Source organism: Monodelphis domestica, chromosome 2 (genome assembly GCF_027887165.1).
Source record: "Monodelphis domestica isolate mMonDom1 chromosome 2, mMonDom1.pri, whole genome shotgun sequence".
Classification (NCBI taxonomy): domain Eukaryota; kingdom Metazoa; phylum Chordata; class Mammalia; order Didelphimorphia; family Didelphidae; genus Monodelphis; species Monodelphis domestica.
In genome coordinates this window covers 400314628-400340986 of record NC_077228.1, presented here as the reverse complement: position 1 = coordinate 400340986, position 26359 = coordinate 400314628, and the positions used below count along the sequence as shown (strand labels likewise).

General features: G+C 34.8%; 1 protein-coding gene across 5 annotated transcripts in view; it reads left to right on the top strand.

Moving 5' to 3' along the window:
• PTPRK (protein tyrosine phosphatase receptor type K) overlaps positions 1-26359 on the top strand; it is a 734435-nt gene that overhangs the window by 543148 nt on the left and 164928 nt on the right. For all 5 annotated transcript variants that reach the window (XM_007484536.3, XM_056818748.1, XM_007484539.3 and 2 more), the window contains exon 8: positions 21325-21627. In XM_007484536.3, coding sequence (XP_007484598.1) covers positions 21325-21627 — 303 coding nt within the window. The remainder of the gene's footprint in view (positions 1-21324; positions 21628-26359) is intronic.

Below are 26359 nucleotides of genomic sequence, written 5' to 3'. Positions count from 1 at the left end.
TCCTACCCATGAGCAGTTAATGTTTTTCCAATTGCTCAAGTCTAGTTTTAGTTGTGTGGCGAGTGTTTTGTAGTTGTGTTCATATAGTTCCTGGGTTTGTCTTGGGAGGTAGATTCCTAGGTATTTTATTTTGTCTAAGGTGATTTTGAATGGGATTTCTCTTTCTAGTTCTTGCTGCTGAGCTGTGTTGGAGATATATAGAAAAGCTGATGACTTATGTGGGTTTATTTTGTATCCTGCAACTTTGCTAAAGTTGTTGATTATTTCAATTAGCTTTTTGGTTGAATCTCTAGGATTCTTTAAGTAGACCATCATGTCATCTGCAAAAAGTGATAACTTGGTCTCCTCCTTGCCTATTTTGATGCCTTCAATTTCTTTTTCTTCTCTAATTGCTACTGCTAGTGTTTCTAGTACGATGTCTAATAATAGAGGTGATAATGGGCATCCTTGTTTCACTCCTGATCTTATTGGGAATGCATCTAGTTTATCCCCATTGCAGATGATATTAGCTGTTGGTTTTAGATATATACTGTTTATTATTTTTAGGAATGACCCTTCTATTCCTATGCTTTCTAGTGTTTTTAATAGGAATGGGTGTTGTATTTTATCAAAGGCTTTTTCTGCATCTATTGAGATAATCATGTGGTTCTTGTTGGTTTGCTTGTTAATGTGGTCAATTATGTGGATGGTTTTCCTAATATTGAACCAGCCCTGCATCCCTGGTATAAATCCTACTTGATCATGGTGGATGACCCTTCTGATCACTTGCTGAAGTCTTTTTGCTAGTATCCTATTTAAGATTTTTGCATCAATATTCATTAGGGAGATTGGTCTATAGTTTTCTTTCTCTGTTTTTGACCTGCCTGGTTTTGGAATCAGTACCATGTTTGTGTCATAAAAGGAGTTTGGTAGAACTCCCTCTTTGCTTATTATGTCAAATAGTTTGTATAGTATTGGGATTAACTGTTCTCTGAATGTTTGATAGAATTCACTGGTGAATCCATCAGGCCCTGGGGATTTTTTCTTAGGAAGTTCTTTGATGGCTTGGTGGATTTCATTTTCTTTCTTTCTTTTTTTTTTAAATATATTTTATTTGATCATTTCCAAGCATTATTCGTTAAAGACATAGATCATTTTCTTTTCCTCCACCCCCCCCCCCACCCCCCATAGCCGACGCGTAAGTCCACTGGGCATTAGATGTTTTCTTGATTTGAACCCATTGCTTTGTTGATAGTATTTGCATTAGAGTGTTCATTTAGAGTCTCTCCTCTGTCATGTCCCCTCAACCTCTGTATTCAGGCAGTTGCTTTTTCTCGGTGTTTCCACTCCCATAGTTTATCCTTTGCTTATGAATGGTGTTTTTTTCTCCTGGGTCCCTGCAAGTTGTTCAGGGACATTACACCACCACCAATGGAGAAGTCCATTACGTTCGATGATACCACAGTGTGTTTGTCTCTGTGTACAATGTTCTCCTGGTTCTGCTCCTCTCGCTCTGCATCAGTCTCCATGGAACTTCTCCACTTTATTATTCCTTTTAGCACAATAGTACTCCATCACCAACATATACCACAGTTTGTTCAGCCATTCCCCAATTGATGGGCATCCCCTCATTTTCCAGTTTTGGGCCACCACAAAGAGCGCAGCTATGAATATTTTTGTACAAGTCTTTGTGTCCATTATCTCTTTGGGGTACAGACCCAGCAGTGCTATGGCTGGGTCAAAGGGTAGATATTCTTTTAGCACCCTTTGGGCATAGTTCCAAATTGCCCTCCAGAATGGTTGGATCAGTTCACAGCTCCACCAGCAATGAATTAATGTCCCTATTTTGCCACATCCCCTCCAGCATTCATTACTTTCCTTTGCTGTTATGTTAGCCAAACTGCTAGGTGTGAGGTGATACCTCAGAGTTGTTTTGATTTGCATCTCTCTGATTATAAGAGATGTAGAACACTTCTTCATGTGCTTGTTAATAGTTTTGATTTCTTTATCTGAGAACTGCCTATCCATTTCCCTTGCCCATTTATCAATTGGAGAATGGCTTGATTTTTTGTACAATTGATTTAGTTCTTTATAAATATGAGTAATTAAACCTTTGTCATCTTAACCGGAAGTCTCGATTTCATTTTCTGATATGGGATTATTTAAGAATTCTATTTCCTCTTCTGTTAGTCTAGGCAGTTTGTATTTTTGTATATATTCATCCATATCACTTAAATTGGTATATTTATTGCCATATAATTGGGCAAAGTAATTTCTAATGATTGCCTTAATTTCCTCTTCCTCAGAGGTGATGTCCCCCTTTTCATCTTTGATGCTGTTAATTTGCTTTTCTTCCTTCCTTTTTTTAATTAGATTGACCAGTACTTTGTCTATTTTGTTTGTTTTTTCAAAGTACCAGCTTCTTGTCTTATTTATTAAATCAATATTTCTATCACTTTCTATTTTATTAATTTCTCCCTTAATTTTTAGGATTTCTAGTTTGGTTTTCTGCTGGGGGTTTTTAATTTGGTCACTTTCGAGTTTTTTTATTTGCATTTCCAATTGATTGATCTCTGCTCTCCCTAGTTTGTTAATATATGCACTCAGGGATATGAATTTACCTCTGATTACTGCTTTGGCTGCATCCCAAAAGGTTTGAAAGGATGTCTCGCCATTGTCATTTTCCTCGATGAAATTATTAATTGTTTCTATGATTTCTTCTCTAACTAAACAATTTTGGAGTATCATATTGTTTAGTTTCCAATTAGTTTTTGATTTGGTTTTCCATGTACCATTACTGATCGTTATTTTTATTGCCTTGTGGTCTGAAAAGGCTGCATTTATTATTTCTGCTTTTCTGCATTTGTGTGCCATGTTTCTGTGACCTAATGTATGGTCAATCTTTGTGAATGTGCCATGTGGTGCTGAGAAGAAGGTGTATTCCTTTTTATCCCTATTTATTTTTCTCCATATGTCTATTAATTCTAATTTTTCTAAGATTTCATTCACTTCTTTTACCTCTTTCTTATTTATTTTTTGATTTGATTTATCTAAATTTGATAATGGTTGGTTCAAGTCTCCCACTAATATGGTTTATTGTCTATTTCTTCCTTCAATTCTCCTAGTTTCTCCATTAGAAATTTGGGTGCTATATTATTTGGTGCATATATGTTGATTAGTGATATTTCCTCATTATCTAAAGTCCCTTTTAACAAAATATAATAACCTTCCCTATCCCTTTTGATCAGGTCTATTTTTGCTTTGGCTTTATCAGATATCATGATTGCCACTCCTGCCTTCTTTCTGTCACTTGAGGCCCAGAAGGTCTTACTCCATCCTTTAATTCTGACCTTGTGGGTGTCTACCCGCCTCATGTGTGTTTCTTGGAGACAACATATGGTAGGGTTTTGGATTCTAATCCATTCTTCTATTTGTTTACGTTTTATGGGTGAGTTCATCCCATTCACGTTCAATGTTATGACTGTCACTTGTGGACTCCCTGGCATTTTGATATCCTTCCCTAATTCTAACCTTTCTTCTTCAGCTCTACCTTTTAGTCCAGTGATTTACTTTAAATCAGTCCCCCTTGTATTTCCCTTTCTACCCCCCTCCCTTCTAATTCCCTCCCTTATTTTCCCCTGTAGTCTTTTTAAAAATTCCCCCCCCACCCTCTCCCTCCCTTGTACTGCTTCCCTCCCCACCAGTCTGTTTTTTACCCTTCTACTCCTCTGTAGGGCGCAAATCTATTCTCTTCCCCAATGGATTGGATTGTTCTTCCCTCTTTGTGTCAGTTTCAAAGTACGTAAGAGTTGAATATTTCCTATCTCCGACCTCTTTACCCTTCCAGTGTATCGATGTTCTCCCCTCTCCCGCCATGAGCTTCTTTGTGACATATAAATTTACCCCCATTTGTTTCTTTTCCCATTTCTTTTAGTCATAACCTCTTTTCTTTTTTAGCTTTAGTCATGTATATATATATATATATATATATACATACACATGTATATGTATTTATGCATGCATATCTCTATATACCTATTTATGTCTTGTCCTTTCATCCTATACAGTTTGTCCCTTCCCTCTGAGTGTAGTTCTTCTAGCTGCTTAGGTGATAGCAACAGTTTTTAAGAGTTGCCAATGACCTCTTTTCTTATAGGGATACATATCATTTTAACTTATTGAGTCTCTTAAAAAAAACCTTTGTTGTTGTTGTTGTTTTTCCCCTCTTTTTTAATTACCTTTTGATGATTCTCTTGAATTCTGTGGTTGGACTTCAAATTTTCTGTTCAGGTCTGGTCTTTTATTTATGAATGCTTGGAATTCCTCTGTTGTGTTAAATGACCATACTTTCCCCTGTAAGAATATAGTCAGTTTTGATGGGTATTTTATTCTTGGCTGTAGGCCTAGTTCCCTTGCTTTCCGGAATATCATATTCCATGCCTTTCGGTCCTTCAGTGTGGATGCAGAAAGATCCTGTGTTATCCTCACCATGTTTCCATGGTATCTGAATGGTTCCTTTTTGGCAGCTTGTAATACCTGTTCTTTTATCTGATTGTTTTTGAATTTGGCTATAACATTTCTTGGTGTTGTCAGTTGGGGATTAAATACAGAGGGTGATCTGTGGATTCTTTCAATCTCCACTTTCCCCTCTTGTTCTAGGATTTCGGGACAGTGTTCTGTTATTTTTTTAATGAGGTGGTGTATTTTTTCCAGATATCCAGAACAGCCATGAACCTTATGTTCTTTTCTATGTTCCTAGAAGCCACGCATATAATATCAATAGTGTAGTTATCTTTCTAACCAAGAAGCAATTGTATGTTCATTATTACTCCCAGACCTTAGAGCTTCCTCATTTTCCAGGTCAAATAAAGCCATCTTAGCAAGTTAAAATTAACTCAGTATGAACTGTAAAATCAAAGATGAAGTAGTTTTTGGAAAGAGTAGTAATGCCATAAAATTGGAAAAGGGAGATGGGGGAAAACTTAAATTCAATCATTCTTAACCCTCACAACATAAGTAGCCATCTCCCTATAAAGATGATGGAATCAGGGTCAATGAGAGACATAGGTAGATAGTGAGAGGGAGAGGAAGGGAGTGACACAGAGACAGAGACAGATAGAGACAGACAGAGAGAGCACCAGGTCCAGAGATGGGAGGCCCTAAGCTTAAATCTGGCATCAATATTTCTTAGCTGTGTGACCCAGGACAAGCCACTTAACCTCCATTGCCGAGCACTTATCGCTCTTCTGCCTTGTGTACACAATATTAATTCTAAGGCAGAAGGTAATTAAAAAAAAAATTTACAGATATATATATATATCTACATCGATCTTATGTTGGTATCTATACTATATGGTTATGGTCAAGGTAGCAATTTATTTATTTATCTGTTTATTTATTTTGTCTGGCTATGCTTGTTTTTTTTTTCTATCGAAGAAGTGGTAGTAGGAAAAAGAGAATGTAGCTTTATAATTTAAAAAATATTAAATAAAAATAAATGAATATCTCAGAGAAAGAAACAAACTCGTGCTTTTAATAAGGATATAGTTTGACTTTCTTCTCTCCCTAGCTGTGCTTTTCTACTTCTTCTTTTCCTTAAGGTTATATTAGATGCTGAAATTTTTCCCAATACTTTCTACTAACAAATACTTTGGCTTTCAGATGCTTCAACTTCTTTATTTATTTAGATAAATAGAATGCAAATTGTATTGAATTATTGCTCTATGATTTTTGAGGAAGCAATCGTTTCATGCGCAAAGCTCTTTTCATGCTTCAGTGTTCTGGGTTTGTATACATGTTGGACAATATCTTTGCTCTTTTTGTGTGTTACAAACTGTGGAATATCTCCTATTTTTCTCTGATTGACAGTTGGTTAATAAGTTTTATCATTAGAAAACAGTTCTAGGGATACAAGCTTTGCCTCTGGTTCCTCTCTCGATCGCAAATCTTTCATTTTGAAAACTCTTTCAAAATATCTAGAGATTATCTCTCCAAAAACGGTGCTGATGTTGACCTGTTTTGTCACATGTTGCTTAACAAGTGCCAGAGAAATTGAATCCTACTTTATCTGTTCTCTACCTTTGCTTATTGAATCTTCCTTCTGTTGAGAGCTAGCTTGGGGTCAACTGATTCTGTCTCTTCATCTCATCCATCTCTTCATTAACCTTGACAGTATTACAAAAGTGGCTCTTCATTTCATTTTTTAAATCTGGGTGAATACTTTCTGATTCTTATACTTCAAGTGATTACCTTAAGAATGAAATATTTTTCTTGCCATTGTTGCAAATTGGAAGCAAGGCCTGAGTTGGAAATGTGTTTATTTTGTTTTATTGTATATATTTCCCCACTCTTATTTCACTACTAAGACATATTGTTAGCCAAGGAAATTATTTAAATTTTTCTGATCATGTCACTTGAGCGCTTTATTGAGCTTGGAGTAAGAACTAAATTTAGAGACTGCTAGCTTAAGTGCCAGAAGTTCATAGATGTTATAGATGAGATATGTTCCACGATCTCATGAAGCTTATAGTCATCCACATCTACCTACCTACCTATTTACCTGTCTATCTATTTATCTATCTGTCTGTCTGTCTATCTCTATTCACCTATGTATTTATCTGTCTCTATCATCTATCTCTATCTATACCTAAATACATTGTGATGATTAAAAATGTTGAGAGACTGGCTTCCAGCTAAGAAACTCAATTTATTGATTAGATTAGCAATAACTAATTGCTAATAAACTAATAACTAATACATTAATTGAGCAATTATATTTCAATATGATTAGAGACAGAACTTTCATCATGTGAATCATCAAATGCAATTTTGGAATCTTAATATGCAGCATTCCTCAAACCATCCTAAGATATTTCAAGTTGGTAAGTGTCCAATGAAAAGAATGCCCATCATTCTCTGTATCCCTCCCCAATTCCTTTTTTGGTGGTGGACAATCATATGCCTGGTCTCATGATCTCTTGGTTGAGAAGGAGAAATTGCCTTGCTGGTTAGGATTTTGTTCAATGCTTTTCAGTGTAAGGTTCAAGAACTCTGCCTTACTACCCTCAGATTAACTCAACCAAAACTGGCCAGACATGGCAGATCCGATAATATCCCTTTTCTTTTACCCTACAATGGAAGATACTCTAAGATGGGACATTCCTCAAATTTCCTAGGAACAAAATATTGAGCAGGAATGTCCTGAGGATGGATCTGAGCCTCAATTCAAAATCAAGAAATAGAAATAATTCAGTATATTAGAAATAAATCCTCTCACTTCCGGTCAAGATGGCGGCTTAGAGAAAGATAACGTTCAGATCTCCGGAAACCCTTCCCTACCGAACTCAAACTTTATGCTCCTAATGCACTGAAATTCAAAAGCAACAATAGCATAGGCCCCGGGAATCCTCCTCCTGGACCTGGACCAAAAGGTACGGCCCCCCGAAAAGCCAGAACACGAGATCACTCAGTCCTAAGGGGTAGGCAGAAGGAAGGTCCCAGGACCCATCCCCCCAACCCAGAGCTCTGAGTCATAGGCAGCAGAGGGAACCTCAGAGCCTCAGGGCCGGCTATCCTGAAGGCCGCTTCCTGAAAACAACCTGACCCAGTCAAGGGGACACCCAGATAGCAGGGAAACAGAGAGAGACTGGGGGAGCCTGTAACCCTTTGACCAGATCCTTCCATCTGAGTCTCATAGAAGGTCCCTCCCTCAGGACATACTCAGTCCGAGATTAATCCTATCAGGTTGCCCCCTGAACAGATCCCTCCATCTTAGTCTCAAGGAAGGTCCCTGCCTCAAAGCATACTCAGTTCAACCCAGAGAAAGTTAATCTCATCAGGAGCCCTCTGAGCTCTCGGACAACGCAGGCCCCCCCCCCCCCCCCCAGAGTGCTGGCTCTCTTGGCTGGCTAAGGCACAGAAACAAACACCCCGCGGAAAGGGCCAAGCCAGGCTCAGAGAATGGAAGTAAGGCAACAGAGAAGCATCGGGAGGGAACTGAGGATGGCAGTAACACGGAAACACCAGCAATTCCTGGCTTCCCCGGGAAGACAGAACAACAACTGCATAGAATGGACAATCTTCCATAGTGCTAAAAGCTCTGAACACCAGACAGAGATAAGAAAAGCTAGTCCTCCCCACTCAGATAGAGATGACAAACTCCACAGAAGCACAAAAGCCCCAAAATTCCATGAAAAACAAGAATAAGGGGGAAACTTAGGACACATTTTATGGAGCAAAAATACAAAATACAGAGGAGATAGAAGAGGAAACACAAGCAAATTCTCTGAAACCTTCCAAAGGAAATGGAAACTCTCCATAAATCCATGAAGAATTTGAATTGGAAAGGATCAAAAAGATGGAAGCACTCTGGGAGGAAAAGTGGGAAATAATGCAAAAGAAATTCACGCATCTACAAAACCAGTTTGACCAAAGTGAAAAGAAAAGCTTGGCTTTAAAAGTCAGAATCAGGCAACTCGAAGACAACGAGCAATAATTAATAAAGCAAAGCCAAAAAACCATGAAATTAGAAGAGAACATAAAATATCTCACTGATAAGGTGACAGACTTGGAAAACAGAGGAAGAAGAGATAATTTAAGAATAACTGGACTTCCAGAAAAGCCAGAAATAAACAGCAAACTCGACATTATAATACAAGATATAATCAAAGAAAATTGCCCAGAGATTCTAGAACAAGGGGGCAATACAGCCACTGACAGAGCTCACAGAACACCCTCTACACTAAATCCCCAAAAGACAACTCCCAGGAATGTAATTGCCAAATTCCAAAGCTTTCAAGCAAAAGAAAAAATCTTACAAGAAGCCAGAAAAAGACAATTTAGATATAAAGGAATGCCAATCAGGGTTACAAAAGACCTTGTAAGTTCCACTCTGAATGATCGTAAGGCGTGGAACATGATTTTCAGAAAGGCAAGAGAGCTGGGTCTTCAACCAAGAATCAGCTATCCAGCAAAACTGACTATATATTTCCAAGGGAAAGTATGGGCATTCAACAAAATAGAAGATTTCCAAGTTTTTGCAAAGAAAAGACCAGAGCTCTGTGGAAAGTTCAATATCGAAAAACAAAGAGCATGGAACACCTGAAAAGGTAAATATGAAGGAAAGGGAAAAGGAGAAAAATGTTATCTTTTTCTTTTACTCAAACTCGCTTCTATAAAGACTACATTTATATCAATCTATGTAAACTAACAGGTGGGGAAAATGTAATGTGTAAATAGGGGGAAAAGAAAGACCAAATAGAATGATCTTTCTCACACAAAGATTCACATGGGAAGGGGAGGGGAAGAAAACTCCTATAAGAAGGAGAGGAAGAGAGTTTTTACTTAAATCTTACTCTCAGGGAAATCAACTCTGAGAGGGAAGAACATCCAGATCCATTGGGATCTTGAATTCTATCTTACCCAACATGGGAAGGTAGAAGGGAAAACCAAGGGGGGTAGTGGGAAAGAAACACAAAAAAGGGAGGGAAGAAGAGGGGGGAGGGGGTCGGAACAAAAAGGGAGGGACTAGAAAGGGAAGCATATCAAGGGAGGGGACAAGGGGAATGATTTAAAGTAAATCACTGGACTAAAAGGTAGAGCTAAAGAAGAAAGGTTAGAATTAGGGAAGGATATCAAAATGCCAGGGAGTCCACAAATGACAGTCATAACTTTGGGATGAACTCACCCATAAAATATAGACGAATAGCAAAATGGATTAGAATCCAAAACTGTACCATATGTTGTCTTCAAGAAACACAAATGGTAGACACCCACAAGGTCAGAATTAAAGGATGGAGTAAGACCTTCTGTCCCTCAACTGACAGAGAGAAGGCAAGAGTGGCAATCATGATATCTGATAAAGCCAAAGCAAAAATAGACCTGACCAAATGGGATAGGGAAGGTAATTCTATTTTGTTAAAAGGGACATTAGATAATGAGGAAATATCACTAATCAACATGTATGCACCAAATAATATAGCACCCAAATTTCTAATGGAGAAACTAGGAGAATTGAAGGAAGAAATAGACAGTAAAACCATATTAGTGGGAGACGTGAACCAACCATTATCAAATTTAGATAAATCAAATAAAAAAATAAATAAAAAAGAGGTAAAAGTAGTGAATGAAATCTTAGAAAAATTAGAATTAATAGACATATGGAGAAAAATAAATAGGGATAAAAAGGAATACACCTTCTTCTCAGCACCACATGGCACATTCACAAAGATTGACCATACATTAGTTCATAGAAACATGGCACACAAATGCAGAAAAGCAGAACTAATAAATGCAGCCTTTTCAGATCACAAGGCAATAAAAATAATGTTCAGTAATGGTACATGGAAAGCCAAATCAAAAATTAATTGGAAATTAAACAATATGATACTCCAAAATCGTTTAGTTAGAGAAGAAATCATAGATACAATTAATAATTTCATCGAGGAAAATGACAATGGTGAGACATCCTTTCAAACATTTTGGGATGCAGCCAAAGCAGTAATCAGAGGTAAATTAATATCCCTGAGTGCATATATCAACAAACTAGGGAAAGCAGAGATCAATCAATTGGAAATGCAAATAAAAAAACTCGAAAGCGATCAAATTAAAACCCCCCAGCAGAAAACCAAACTAGAAATCCCAAAAATTAAGGGAGAAATTAATAAAATAGAAAGTGATAGAAATATTGATTTAATAAATAAGACAAGAAGCTGGTACTTTGAAAAAACAAACAAAATAGACAAAGTACTGGTCAATCTAATTAAAAAAAGGAAGGAAGAAAAGCAAATTAACAGCATCAAAGATGAAAAGGGGGACAGCACCTCCGATGTAGAGGAAATTAAGGCAATCATAAAAAATTAATTTGCCCAATTATATGGCAATAAATACACCAATTTAGGTGATATGGATGAATATATACAAAAATACAAACTGCCTAGACTAACAGAAGAAGAAATAGAATTCTTAAATAATCCCATATCAGAAAATGAAATCGAACAGGTCATCAAAGAACTTCCTAAGAAAAAATCCCCAGGGCTTGATGGATTCACTAGTGAATTCTATCAGACATTCAGAGAACAGTTAATCTCAATACTATACAAACTATTTGACATAATAAGCAAAGAGGGAGTTCTACCAAACTCCTTTTATGACACAAACATGGTACTGATTCTAAAACCAGGCAGGTCAAAAACAGAGAAAGAAAACTATAGACCAATCTCCCTAATGAATATTGATGCAAAAATCTTAAATAGGATACTAGCAAAAAGACTCCAGCAAGTGATCAGAAGGGTCATCCACCATGATCAAGTAGGATTTATACCAGGGATGCAGGGCTGGTTCAATATTAGGAAAACCATCCACATAATTGACCACATCAACAAGCAAACCAACAAGAACCACATGATTATCTGATTAGAAGCAGAAAAAGCCTTTGATAAAATACAACACCCATTCCTATTAAAAACACTAGAAAGCATAGGAATAGAAGGGTTGTTCCTAAAAACAATAAACAGTATATATCTAAAACCATCAGCTAATATCATCTGCAATGGGGATAAACTAGATGCATTCCCAATAAGATCAGGAGTGAAACAAGGATGCCCATTATCACCTCTACTATTTGACATTGTACTAGAAACACTAGTAGTAGCAATTAGAGAAGAAAAAGACATTGAAGGCATCAAAATAGGCAAGGAGGAGACCAAGTTATCGCTCTTTGCAGATGACATGATGGTCTACTTAAAGAATCCTAGAGATTCAACCAAAAAGCTAATTGAAATAATCAACAACTTTAGCAAAGTTGCAGGATACAAAATAAACCCACATAAATCATCAGCTTTTCTATATATCTCCAACACAGCTCAGCAGCAAGAACTAGAAAAGAAAGAAAGGAGAAGCCTGGTTTCTGTTCCAAGACAGGGAGAAATATGCTAGCACTTGTGTCAGTAGGGGAACAAGAAAACAAGAACTCTTCTTGAGTAAAGATCAGATCACAGACTAGAAGATCTATGACCATTTCTCTCCTAAGATCACATTACTTCAAAAGTATCCAAAAGTTCAAGAAGTAGTTCTAAAAACAATAGCCTAAAAAAGCTTAAAACTTGTCCTTCTGCTCCCCAACTTCATGTTAGTGGAGTCAAACTTTAATAAAGTTTAAAAATCAAGAAATAGGCTAGGAAAATCAGTAACCAATAATGTACTTGACCATAAAAATCTACTATTGTTGCAAGGAAGACTAAGATGTGAATTCAAAGGAAGACAACAATGTGATAACTTCTACTGCCAGTGACTAAAAGAAAAAAATTTAATTGAATTAAACCCAACAAGAATTTCTAGAAGAGTTCAAAAAAGAAATTGGAAAATTGTAAAGGGAAGTAATATAAAAAGGAAAATTATGAAAAGTGAATTGACAACTTGATAAAAGTCAACAAAAATTGAAGAAAATAGCTTAAAAAACTAGAATTGGCCTTATGGTAAAAGAAGAACCAAAAAAACACAAAAAAAAGAATTCCTATAGAGTGGAATTGACCAAATGAAAAAAGAGGTGTCAAATCTTACTGAAGAAAATGATTTCTTGAAATTTAGAAGTAGGTCAAGTTAATGGCACCACAAGACCTCAAGATAAATAATACAAATCAAAGAACAAAAGAAAATTATTAGAAAATGTGAAATCCATCTCCAAAGCTGACCTAGAAAATAGATCAATGAAAGATAGTTTAAGAAATCTTTAGACTACCTGAAAGTCATGATGAAAGAAAGAACCTGAACATGATTTTTCCAGAAACTATCAAGAAAAACTTACCTGATGTGTGAGATTCAAAGGTTAAAATAGGAATGGAAAGAATTCACCAATCACTTCCTAAAATAAATCCCAAAATGAAAACTCCCAGGAATATTATAGTCAAATTATAGATGTTCCTGGCTAAAGAGAAAACATTTCACGGAGCAAGGAAGAATCCATTCAATTACCTTGAAACCACAATCAAATTATATAACATTTAATGACTTTTCTGGCAAAAGAGCAGTAGGTTAGGAATATATTTTGTGTGGCACAGAACCTAGAATTAGAAAAGAATTACCAACCCAGTAAATGTGAATATAGACCTCCAAAAAGTGTTATTTTGAGGTCAATTAAAAAAGGTTTACATAGATAAAGAACATGGATGTGAGTTGGATATTTGGTGCTAAACTTCAAGGAAAGTAAGGTAAGAAAGATGGATGGGAATAGGGATAGGTAATGGGTTTTTTTTTTAATGGCGATTTTTTAAAAAGTTAGAAGCATGAAATGAAGAGCTTTTACAATGGATGGGGGGAAAGGATGGAATGGTGGTTTACTCGTGAATCTTATTCTCTTCAAAATTGATTCCAAGAGGAAAGAAACTCTCTCTCTCTCTCTCTCTCTCTCTCTCTCTCTCTCTCTCTCTCTCTCTCTCAGTAATACAGAGAAGAGAGGAAGAAATGATAAAGGGGAGGGGAGGAGAGTAAAGGAAGTAGTGGTTAGAATCACAGTGAATCAGGAGGAGAAGAATAAAATGATGATAATAATGGTGGGATGGAGATAAATACCCATTTAGTAATCATATGTATTTGGGATGAATTCATTCATAAAATGAAAGTGCATAGTAGGATGGAAAGGAATCCAGAATCAAACAATATTTTTTTTTAAATCCTTACCTTACAATTTGGAATCAATTGATTATAAGGCAGAAGAGTGGGATAGGCAAGTAGGATCAAATAACTTGCCCAGGATCACATAGATGGGAAGCGTCTTACGGCTAGATTTGACCCAGGACCTCCAGTCTCTAAACCTGTCTCTCAATCCACTGAAAAACCCAACTGCCTCCCCAACAATATTTTTTTACAATTGACAAATGGTCCCAAAAGACATACACAGAGTAAAAATAAAGGACTGTAGATTAATCTAATAAGTTTCAGGTGAAATAAAAAATACAAGACTAGCAATCATGATCAAAACAAAAGCAAAGTTAATTCTGTATTAAAAGAGAATATTATGGAAATTGCATTTTGATAAAAGCTGCCAGACATTGGATAGTCTTATAAAAATTATAGCAAGTTTCTCTGATGAATGTTTCATTTCTCCAAAATATACTGAGTATAGAACAGATTTAATTTTGTGAAAATAAGACTCATTTCTTGATGGGTAAATGGTCAGAGGTTACAAAGAAGCAGTTTTCAAAAGAAATTAAAGCTATTTATACTCCTATGGGAAACATGCTATAAATCAATATTGATTAGAGAAAGACAAACTAAAATAAATCTGAAGTACCACCTCTCACCTCCTATATAACCTTATACGTTTCAGAAATGAGAAATGTGAGAAGGGAATAGGAGTAAATAGATATACTACTAAACTGTTTGTGGGGCACTGAACTTGCTTAACTTTTATGGAGAACAATTTAGAACTCCTTCCAAAGGTCTATATGACCATGCATACTGTTTGATCTAAAAAATACCATTCCAAAGAGAGGGAAGAAAAATAAAGAGAAGATATATGTAGAAAAATATAGCCAATGTTTTTGTGATGGAAAAGAATTAGAAATTGAGAGTATGTTCTTGAATTTGGGAATGGCTTAGCAAGTTCTATCATAAAATTGTGCTCAAATACTGTTGTGCAAAAAGAAAGATGAAGTGGGGTAGTTTCAGAAAAAGCATGGGAAAATTTATATGAACTAATGCAAAGGGAAGGGAATTGTATAGTTCTGGGAGGGAGAGAATTTGGAAGACTAAATTATAAAAGAAGGTAAAGCTAAAAATATATTTTTAAAAACTGACTTTTGGGAAGTAGTTATGAGACAAATATCTGGTCGTATTAACTAACCAATTTTGATCACATCTTTTCTTTTTGATAAGATGTCTTCATTCTTCTCCAGCAATAACTAAAGGCTAAGGTCATTTGGGGGTGTCAATGCTCAAGTTCTTGCTAATGGGGGTCAAGTGACTTGTATTTTTGTAAACTCTCAAATAAAGGACTTTTGTTTCTGCTTTGAGAATTGTATAAAATATAGGTATTACTGTCCTGGATAATAACATCTTTTTTGCTAATCTAGTTCATAACTGGTGGTGTGCTGAACTTCTCCCTTGCCCTCAACCCATATATATAGTCTCTTCTCAAATTCTGTCATTTCTGCTTTCACTGGCTAACCTCTAATTCTGTATCCTCTGCTGTAATCATATAGCCACCCCTCTAAAAGATGCCTTAATCACCTCTCATCTAGACTGTTGTAATATCCTTATAATGGGTCTTTCTTCCTCAAATTAATTCCGCTTCATTCTATCATTCACAGAATTGCCATAGTGATCTTTTAATAAGTACAGATCTAACCATGCCATCCATATCATACATCTTAAATAAACTCCAGTGGCTTCGTTTTACCTCTGTGACCATAAATAAAGTCTTCTGGATTTTAAAGCCCTTCCCTTTCTTTCCGTATAGTTTCTCTAATCTTGCCTAATTGCTTTTCTCTTTAAATGCCATTCCATCTACTTTCTCTGTTTTTGTTTGTTTGTTTGTTTGTTTTGCTGACAGATTCCATGTCTTTGGACAATGAACTTCCCTAGTTGTGTTTAAGACTCAACTCAAAACCACCATCTCCAGAAAGTCTTCTTGGTCTTCACTCCAACATATAGCCTGCTACTATAATCTTTCATATTTCTTCCTATTTACTATATGTACATACATACATACATATTATATGTGTGGTTCTTGAAAATACATTGTTGTTGTCTCCTTGTATCAGAATATGAGCTCCCTAAGAGCAGGCATGTTATTTTTCTATTGTTTAGCTTTTGCTCAGAGCACTTTAAAGTCATTAGAGAAGATTTATCATGAAATTTCCCCCTATACAAAATTGAACTTATTTGAAATGCTAGTAAAAAATTCATTGTGAGTATAGATTCAGATTAAAGCTTTTTGATTCAAAAACCTTCATGCATTGTTTCCTCTCTGTACATTTTCTATGTAACTAGATAGTAAATAAATCTTTAGGTAAGAATTAGGAGTACATACCTTGACTGTGCAGAGAGGTCTCATGCAATGTGTTTCATGTCCAGCTTTGTTTTTAAAACTGGATTATTAGGGGGCAACTGGGTAGCTCAGTGGATTGAGAGCCAGGCCTAGAGATGGGAGTTCCTAGGTTCAAATCTGGCCTTAGCCACTTCCTAGCTGTGTGACTGTGGGCAAGTCACTTGACCCCCATTGCCTAGCCCTTACCAATCTTCTGCCTTGGTATTGACTCCAAGACAGAAGGTATGGGTTTAAAAATAAAAAAAAAAAACTGAATTATTATGCAGAGAGATTTTTAACTTGAGTAATGAAGACATGACTAGAGAAAATGAATACATAACTTAGATTAAGGAAACAAAAGAGGGAAATGAATTCACTGTAGACTTTTCAAAGAGAGAGTGACATTTATTTAAGAGTTGTCTTAAAATCGGTATAAAAGTTTTAGACTGCAAACACCTAAATAAACTTTCAAAATCATTTCATGGTAATTTAATGGTAAATTTACCCCTCTCATGTTTATGAGTTAGTATTCACTTCTCCCAACTTTGTCTTAGTCTAAATAATAATGATAATTTCCACAGCTTTTTTGCTGAACAATTTAAACATGTTATAATTTTCTCTAATCATTCCTACACTACCATAGCAACATACACAAGATGATATATCACAGTCGCGGGTTTTTTGTTGCTAAACAGAATCAAGAATTTCAAAAATTGTATTTTTGGGGTTCAAACCTAGTAGTGGTACTTCTGGATCAAAGGGTATACATTCTTTTAATGCCCTTTGCACATAATTCCCATTGACTTCCAGGATGGTTGGATCAATTCACAACTCCTCCATCAATCATTAGTATCCCAATTTTTCCACAACACCCCCCCTAACAATTATTATTTTCTTTACTTTCTCATTGGCCAATCTGCTAGATGTGAGGTAGTGCTTCATCTTTTTGATTTGCATTGTTTTAATTATGAGAGATTTAGAACACTTTTACATGTGCTTGTTGATAGTATTGATTTCTTTATCATAAAACTAACTATTCATGTCTCTTGACCATTTGTCAGTTGGGGAATAGCTTAATTTTTTTGTACAATTGACTTAGCTCCTTTCATGCTGTGTTTGTACAGAACTATTCATAGCCGTACTCTTTATGGTAGCAAAAAAACTCGAAAATGATGTTTTTTCCCCTCAATTGGAGAATTGTTAAACAAATTGTGGTATATGATGGTGATAGAATACTATTTTCTATAAGGATTGATGATCTGGAGGATTTCTATACAAACTAGGAAAATTGATGTGAATTGATACAGAGTGAAATGAGCACAACTAGGAGAATGTTGTATAGAGAAAGTAAAACATTGTGGAACAATACAATGTAATGGACTTAGCTACTAGTAGCAATGCAATAAGCCAGGACACTCCTGAAGGACTTATGGGAAAGTATTCTAACCACACTGAGAGAAAGAACCATGTGATCCGAAATGCAAAAGCAAAACCTATGACATCACTTATCACATGTATGTGATTTGGGGTTTAGGCTTAAAAGGCTTAAAAGATTGCTCTATTGTAAAAGTGAGTAATATGCAAATTGGTATCAAGCAATTATAACATTTGTACAAACCAGTAGAATTGCTTGTCCTCTCTAGAAAGAGGGAGGGAAGAATGGAAGAAAAGAAAATGAATCATGTAAACAAGGAAAAATATTTTTTAAAAATTTTAATATTGAACTAAAAACCTTAAAAGCCCATTATTCCAAGCTATATCAAAATTTTCTAACTAATGCCCTTTTTTACACAGTAGGCAATCTGACTAAAAGCATTTCTTTCTTTTTTAATAAAAAATCATTTGGAACCAAAAAATAAAAAAGAATTTCAAGAATTGGAAGGACGCTCAGCTGTCATCTAATTTATTCTGTATTTAAAAGGAATCTCTCATGTATCATTGCTAAGGAATGGAAAGCCACTCATGTCCCCAAATAGTGTTGGAATGAACATATAGTTTTATAGTTGGTTTTGTGTTTTAGTCAAACTCAGATTTTTGATAGCTTTGTGACCCTGGACATTAGCATTTTTAAGACTTAATTTTCTTACTCATAAATTGGAAATAATTTATATATTTTTCCTTCTTGTGTTTTGATGTAAATGATTATAAACTTTAAATGTGATCATATATAAGTATAGTACATATGTAAATATGTAAAGATAATCACCTTAAGAAGATGTTAGTAGAACAGTTAAGTATTGGATAGAGCACCAGGCCTAGAATCTCAAAGACCTGAGTTCAAATACAGTTTCAGGCACTCATTAGCTCCGTTACCCTCAGCAAATGACTTTATCCTTTTTGCTTCAGTTTCCTCATGTTTAATGTGAGCTATAGAAAGAAATAGAAAACCACTCCAGCGCTTTGCCATGAAAAAACTAAATGAAGTTACAAAGAATGAGACACAACAGAAACATTTCAACAACACCACCAATGACATCAATAACAGTGATTTGATATTCGTTTAAACATTCTTGATTATTTGGAATTATGGAATAAAAATTATTTTGTGATTTTTTTTCTCTTTGATTTTGTGATCCTATCAAAGAACTTAAAAATAGAAATAACATTTTTAAAAGTTTGAAAATATGAATAAGGGTACTTTTTGTTGCATCAAAAACTAAAAACAAAATAAGTGCTCTTCAGGGGATGCCTAAATAAATTGTGATACATGAATATAATGGAATATTATCATGCTGTAAGAAATGATATATGTGAGAAATTTAGGGAAATGAGGGACAGTTTACATGAACTCATGCAGAGTGAAGTAAGAAGGACAATATAAACAATTACTGTTTCAATGCTAACAACAGTTTTCTAAGTGGAAGTGGAATTCATAAATATTAGAAGGATAAGAAAATTAATAGTCCATGGGAAAGAAAAAGAAATCATCTATTTCTCCTGTCATTCAAGAAGCAGGAGACTATACAGCCAGATTATTACAGGTTTTGTTGGACAAGGTCATAGTTTTATTGGTTGTTTCCATTTGACCATTTTTCTTTATTTCAAGAGATTTTAGGATTTTAGGTTTTTATGAAAGCATGGTATGTATGTGTATCTGCATATAATATTTTATATCTACATATGCACATATTACATATAACATCTATATGAAAGGAATCAAAAATAATTAATAAAAAATTTTTTAAAAAGAACATGAAACAAATTGCTTTTAAACATGATTTTCAAATGATGATAATTTCTAGCATAACGGGTGGTCAATTGTTATCCTCACATATACATCTCTTTAAATCAAAACAAAATCAGCTTTTAATGAGGATATTTTTTGTTACCTTTCTTCATCTAAAATATAGTCAGTAAAGTGCTAAAGTAGATAGAGGTTTGGACCTGAGATAAAATCTGCCCTACTAGCTATTGCCATACTAACTAAGTGACCTTAGATAAGTCACTTTACCTGTCTCAATATCTTCAACTGTTAAATGGGGATAATAATAGCACTTTATTACCAGGGTTAATCTGTGTATGGAATGAGATAATATTTGTAAAGTGCCTGGCACATAGTTAACATTATATAAATGCTATTATTATTAAAATGTTCTATGAGTCTCTGATTCTGTTCTGTACAGCTTGTTATGCTTTGCATTTTTCTTTTCAAAGTTGATTTATTATTGAAAGCACATTTTGATATGTTGTTTTGCCACACTACCATTACATATATCTTCTGGTTCTATAAATTGCTACGTCCTTTGTCTCACTTTATACTTTATCCTAAAATCTAGTTGTTGATTTTTAATGATACTGTGTACTTTGATTAAGTTGTGGGAGCCAACAATTATTTCTGACTTTTACTTGGTTTCAAGTTCTCCCTTTCTCTGGATAAAGTGCTAATCCAAAATCAGCTAAGGAATAGACACTTAGAAAACTCTAATTGAGTTGACTTGAATTGAATTGAATTGACTTGACTTGAATTGAATTGAATTGAATTGAATTGAATTGAATTGAATTGAAAGAAATCTTTTGTTTTGCCTTTCTGTGCCTGGCCTCCTAATAGAATTCTAAAAGTAATATAGAGAGACTAGGATCTATTAAATCTCATAAAATGGAATAGCAACATTGAAACCAAAGTACAAGAGACATATTTGCGTGTATTTTTAAAAGTACTTTGTTATTTTAAATTAAATGGCCACCAGCGTCTTTCAAGTTGCATATTAAATACAGTGAACTAGAATCCCAAATTGGACTTGCCATCTGTGCACTCTGCTGATTATCTTTTCAGAATTTAAATTTAAATTTCAAAAATGCAAGTCTCTAAACATAGGCCTATAATGGCTTTTTTTGAAGGGAGAAAGGGTTTTCTTCATTCATTTTAATTTAACTGCAGGAAACTTCCACACTGAACTGAGTGTGGTACGTTAAGGTTCAACCTAGGACTTCATCCTGCTCTTTTTGTAGAAGAGATATATTAAGGTTATGCTTTTATATTCATTGCTTCCATATGTATACATAGTTGTGGTCATGGCTTTGAATGTCTCAGTAGTTTAATTAACTAAAACTGTTAAACTTTTTCTGCTGTTAGGGTGAAACACACTTGGAAACAGTGATGAATTGATAGAATTCCTAGGACTGCCCACTGTTCTGCTGGCACTTTCCAGATGAATGGAAATTCACATGGTATCTCGATATGGGTGAAAATACACTAATGATCAGCTATGAGTTCCTCCTAGCATTGACTTGGAAGGGGACCATAGGGAAAGAATGATGGTGTCAACATCCAAATGTATTTTTGTCATTTTCTCAGCTTTCCTGCTTTGATGAACAGCATCATTACTGAAATAATAAATGTTAATTAATATCTGCATCATTTTCATAAATGGTAGTTTAGTAGCACAATTAGTGTAATTAGTATATAACGTAGTTTAGTGGCATGATAAATCATAGTGCAGAACATGTTGACTCTTTGCCATTATGATATATTAGCTAATTTACTCGCTTAATAATAACAGAAGAAAAGAGAGGGGAAAAGTTAGCAGTGACAGCTGTAGTAGTATTGTATCTACTTTTCCAGCACTTTTTCTTATGAATAGTAAATATTTTGGGTTACTGACACTTTAAACTACCATTTTATTTATACAATGGGTAAATCATAGTCACTGACTTGGAACCTTCCCTTAACGGGGAGAAAAAAAACCCCCCACAGATTTGGGATCTTTGATATCTGTAATCCAAGGTGGGAGACTGAATTAAAGGATTCTAAGTTATTTCCAAATTTGTATTTATGCTTATAATGTTTATGGAAAAGTCTGTGTTTTTGTTTTATTTTCCAGAACCAATGAGAACACCAAAAACATTAAAAATTGCTGAAATCCAAGCAAGACACATCGCAGTGGACTGGGAGTCTTTAGGCTACAACATTACACGTTGCCACACTTTCAATGTCACTATTTGCTACCATTACTTCCGTGGTCACAATGAGAGCAAAGCTGACTGCTTGGACATGGACCCCAAAGCACCCCAGCATGTTGTGAGCCATCTGCCACCTTACACAAATGTCAGCCTCAAGATGATTCTAACCAATCCTGAAGGGAGGAAGGAAAGCGAGGAGACAATTATTCAGACTGATGAAGATGGTATGATCATAGCATGTTTGAACCATGTTATAAATAAAGCTTTGACTTAGGATTTTATTAGGCATTTGAAGAAAAAATTTTAATATTTCTACTCATATTATGTATAGTCTGAATATCAAAATACTTAGTAAAATGTTCGATGCATTTTTTATAATTTATAAACTTAAATATTAGTGGCTTAGATTTTTCTAAAAAAGGAAAACAAAATCATGGTATCCTTACATCTCAGTTAAAAGTGTCTTTGACATGTAATCACATTAAGGAGAAAGATAATGGGGAATGAAGGATAACATCAGTTGAAAACAGACCCATTCCCCATTATTTTTAATATAATTAATATGAATCATGCTACAAAGCACTAATTGAAACCTTCTAATTAATTGAGCAATATTGCCCTTAATTTAGTTTGTATGTGTTCAGGGTCTATCGTCAAGAAGACCTGATTTCAAATCTGCCCTCAGATATTTAATAGCTGTAACATCCTCGGGAAGTCACTTGATCTCTGTCAGTTTCCTCATCTGTAAAATTGGCATAATAATAGTTCCTAACTTGCAAGCTTACTGTAAGGGTCAAATGAGATAATAATTATAGGTCAAATGAGAAAATAATTATAAAGCATTTAGCACAGCATCTTTTACTTGGTAAGCTTTTCATATTTGTTAGTTAATTTATTATACTATCTATTACCAAATAGTAATAAATATATAAGCAAATCCATGTATTATCGCATATTCATGTAGGCTATTGAAGCCTACAAATTTGTTTTTAAAAAATAGCATGTCAGTGTCCTTAAAATACTCTACTGCTTTGAACACATCTTAATATTAGGTTAGGGAACTTTCATCAATAGCTCCATGAGACAGTCTAAACTAGTAATTATAATATACAGGTCAAGCTTCACAAAATATGAATTTAAGCTACCTTCAGACCTCAAAACCCTTTCTAGTTCAAGTATTCCTTTAAATAAATTATCTCATTTGAGACTCAGAGGCAGGTAATATACATATAATTATCTCATTTAGAAATTAAGAAATAGGATCCTAAAGGATAAGTGGTTAATCAAGGATCATACATCCACTAAGGGTAGGATGTGAACCCAAATCTTCTTGACTTTCGGTTCAACTCTATTTATTAAGCTACACTGCCTTTCATGTATGCCATGGAAATACAGTAGTAATACATATGAATATGTGCAGATCTAAGGATTTTAAATTTAGAGGTAGAGATCCTCTAGGACAGTAATATCAAACTCAAATATAAGTGAGTACCACTAAGACTTACATAAGAATCCCTGAGCACCATATTTTTTACTTAGATGATTATTAACATTTTCTTTGTTTTGTTGTATTTTTATTTTTCTTAAATGTTTTCCATTTACATTTCACCCTTCCATATCAAGGGACTTAGGGTACAGTATTCCCATGATCTTGAAAGTCCATGTATAATTTTTGATCCTCCTTTCATATGATAAAAGAATTCTTATTCATTTTTCTTTTATGGAGTATATAGAATACCATATTGTAAATTGTGGGTTAAGAACGCATTTCTGAGTTTCTGAGCTTTATCCATATCATCTGTTGGCTTTTACATGTAGCTACTGCAAAATCCCCCCCCCCCCCCCATGGGGCTAGCAGGAGGTTCTGGGTTCAAATTTGGCCTCATACACTGCCCATGACCCTGGGCAAGTCACTTGACTCGCATTGCCTAGCCATTATCACTCTTCTGCCTTGGAGTCAATATATAGTATTGACTTCAAGAGGGATGGTAAGTGTTTAAAAAAACCAAACACCCCCCCCCCCCATATTCAGAATTCCTTGTTCTGACCTACAGTATCTCTAAACTGTGATGGGTAAAGTGTTGATATGGAAGGAATAATTCTATACTTTCATCTAGTTCAGGCTGCATTCAAGACTAATAACAACTACATCAGGATATGTATTTGACACCTCTTATCTAGGATATCCCCTTTTGTTTAAGAAAGAAGTTAAAGCCCCAAGAGGTTAAATGACTTGCACCAGATTTCATATTAGATTTGAAATTCAAGTGCTAGTCTGCTGGCTAAAAATTGAGTATTCCTCCTACTGTTTTCTCCTTCAATCCCAGGATTTTTTTTCTTTTTGGCCAGTGCTAGTCACTTGATCTACTGAGTAGCATGTGACAAGAAGATGAAATGATTTTATGCTTGTTTCCATCTCTCCCATTTTATGTCTTTAAAGATCTACTTTGAGTATGATGGAGTTCAAAGAAAGCCTAGTAATAGGAGTATGAAACCAAACCCCTCCCTCCCTGACTAAACCATTGAAGAACCTTCCAACTTATGGTCGGTCCTTGGGCAGAAAATGAGATCCAAAAGGGTTCGATCATTTCCTCCTTTTTTTTAATTTAGAAGGAGAATGGCATTAAGCAAATTCAACTAATGAGGCATTATGAAGGCCTTTTTCATGTGCTCAGGAAACACACTATAGTAGATACTCTGACAAATTCATTAAATATAAATTGATGTTATTATTAATTATAACGAAGAATCTTACAACATCACCCAGTCATAACACTGGAACTATGAAATGTTTATCTTTTTATTTAAAAGGATAGGCAATATGGTGTTAAGTGACTTGCCTAGGGTCCAATAGCTGGGTAGTGTCGTAGGTCAGATTTAAATGTAGGATCTTCCATCTCTAGACATAGCTCTAAAACAACTGAGCCATTTAGCTTCCCCTTCACCTTTTTTTTCCCCATAAGTAATATGAAGAAAGCAAGGAAGTACAAAGAGAATTGAAAGTCTGTTTTATTTGAATTCCTTTGCCTAAGTCTGGAGCCTGAATTTCTCTTGAATTTGTCACATACTAACACTTGCGTCCATAGGGAAGTCAATTAATCTCCCATGTTTTAGTGTCCTATCTTGAACAAGATCATGTTTTAAGTCCTTATTGGCTTTAAATGCTCTCTGTGAAAAGTATAACAGTATTCTCAAATTTCTAGAAGAGAGTCTGATGAGAAACTTAGCAGATTCTTAAATCTGCTTTATTCTTCTTGCTCAGTTAGCAGAGGAACTGAATTTCCCAACTTGCCATATGGACATAGTAGATGAATTGTCCATCCGGATCTAATTCTGATTAACATGAGGGACTTGCTAGGTGAAGTGAATGAAGATTCAGGAAAACTTGATAGGGAGTGAAATCCAAAAAGTCAAGCACAATTTGGTATGAGACCGTGGTCTAAATTTGTAAGATATTAAAAGAACCAATTACATGCATGCCATATAAAAAATTGGCAGGCTTCCTATGGTGCCAGATTGGTCTTTTTTGATACTCTTTTTTCTTTTCATCTTTTATCATTTCATAGTATTGTTTTCAGGATTTTTTCCTTTGAGAATTTCCCACGCCCACAGAATTCAAGGGTATAGTATTAATAGAGGACAGAAAAAAATCATTCAGATTTTATTTTTTCTACATTTACTTTCTATTACAATAATTTTTAAACTTGTAAAAAAATTGACCAAAATTTGGTTAGAGAACTGTAATAAAAAGGTGGCAAAGCAGATATAAAAGTAGACTAGATAATAGTAGATTAAGTGAATTCTTTGCTGATCTCTTGATTGGATTAAAAGATTATTGAGTTGGTGTCGTTTAAACAGGATCTCTTAACCTTTTTTATATTGTGAATCCGCTTTTTTTGTTTGCTTGTTTGATAAAGCCAAGGCTCCTTCTCAAAATATTGTTTCAAATAATATAAAATTAAATTAGATCCATAGCATTTCAAATGAAAGTAATCATTGAAATACTTATTAAGCTACGTTAAAAAAATGTGATCTTGTATTAAACCTGTTTCTATCTATATTGTCCAATATTTGATGAAGACATAAATAGCATCTTTGTCTCCTTTGCAAATGATTGGATCTGATGCATTGGTATTATGTTCATTCTTTAAAATCAAGATCCACATAATTCTTGATTGCCTTGGAAAAACAGATAAAAATTAATAAGAACAAACAAAACAGATGATATAAAATTCTAGATGAACTGATTTTCTGCCCTCATTAGACATCATCTTTTTTTTTTCTAAACAAACAGATAGTAAGTATTTACTGTATGCCTTGCACTTCACTAATTACTGGGAATTAGTTAATTCAAGGCAGAAAGATAATCTCCTCATGGAAGGTATTTTTTTTGGAAAAGACAACTTATAAAAGGAAGACAACTTGTAAATGAACCTGAATAGTTTGGGTGGGGAGTGGGGTACACCAAACAAGAACATAATGGAGAAAGTCCAAAGTACAGTTTAGAAGGGAATGAAGTTTTGTTGACTTGTATGATCTCTTTATATGGAGTTTCTTGTAGGAACCATTTAATATCAAAAGATATTCCATGAGAAATGGAATCTCCAATATATAAACTCTAGAGCTTGCGTGAGTCTTCAGGTTAAAGAGGGAAAAGACTAACCTAGAAAGGGATTGATTATATTGTCCAAATAGTATATTTCTCTCTGGTGGATCTCAAAAACAAGGCTAGATTTCATAGCCAATTTGTTTCTATATCCCTTGTTAATTGAACTAGACATTTCGACTTCATCCTTTCCTCCAAATAAGCCAAAGTAAAAAAATTCATAGGAGACTCCAATTGACCTATCCTAGTTGGGTAGGTTGATTGCCTGTGTGGTAAGAGTCTAAATATTGCTCAAAGTTTCTCATAGCTTTTGATATCCGAAAACCTGTCAGGCTATTACTGAAATAATT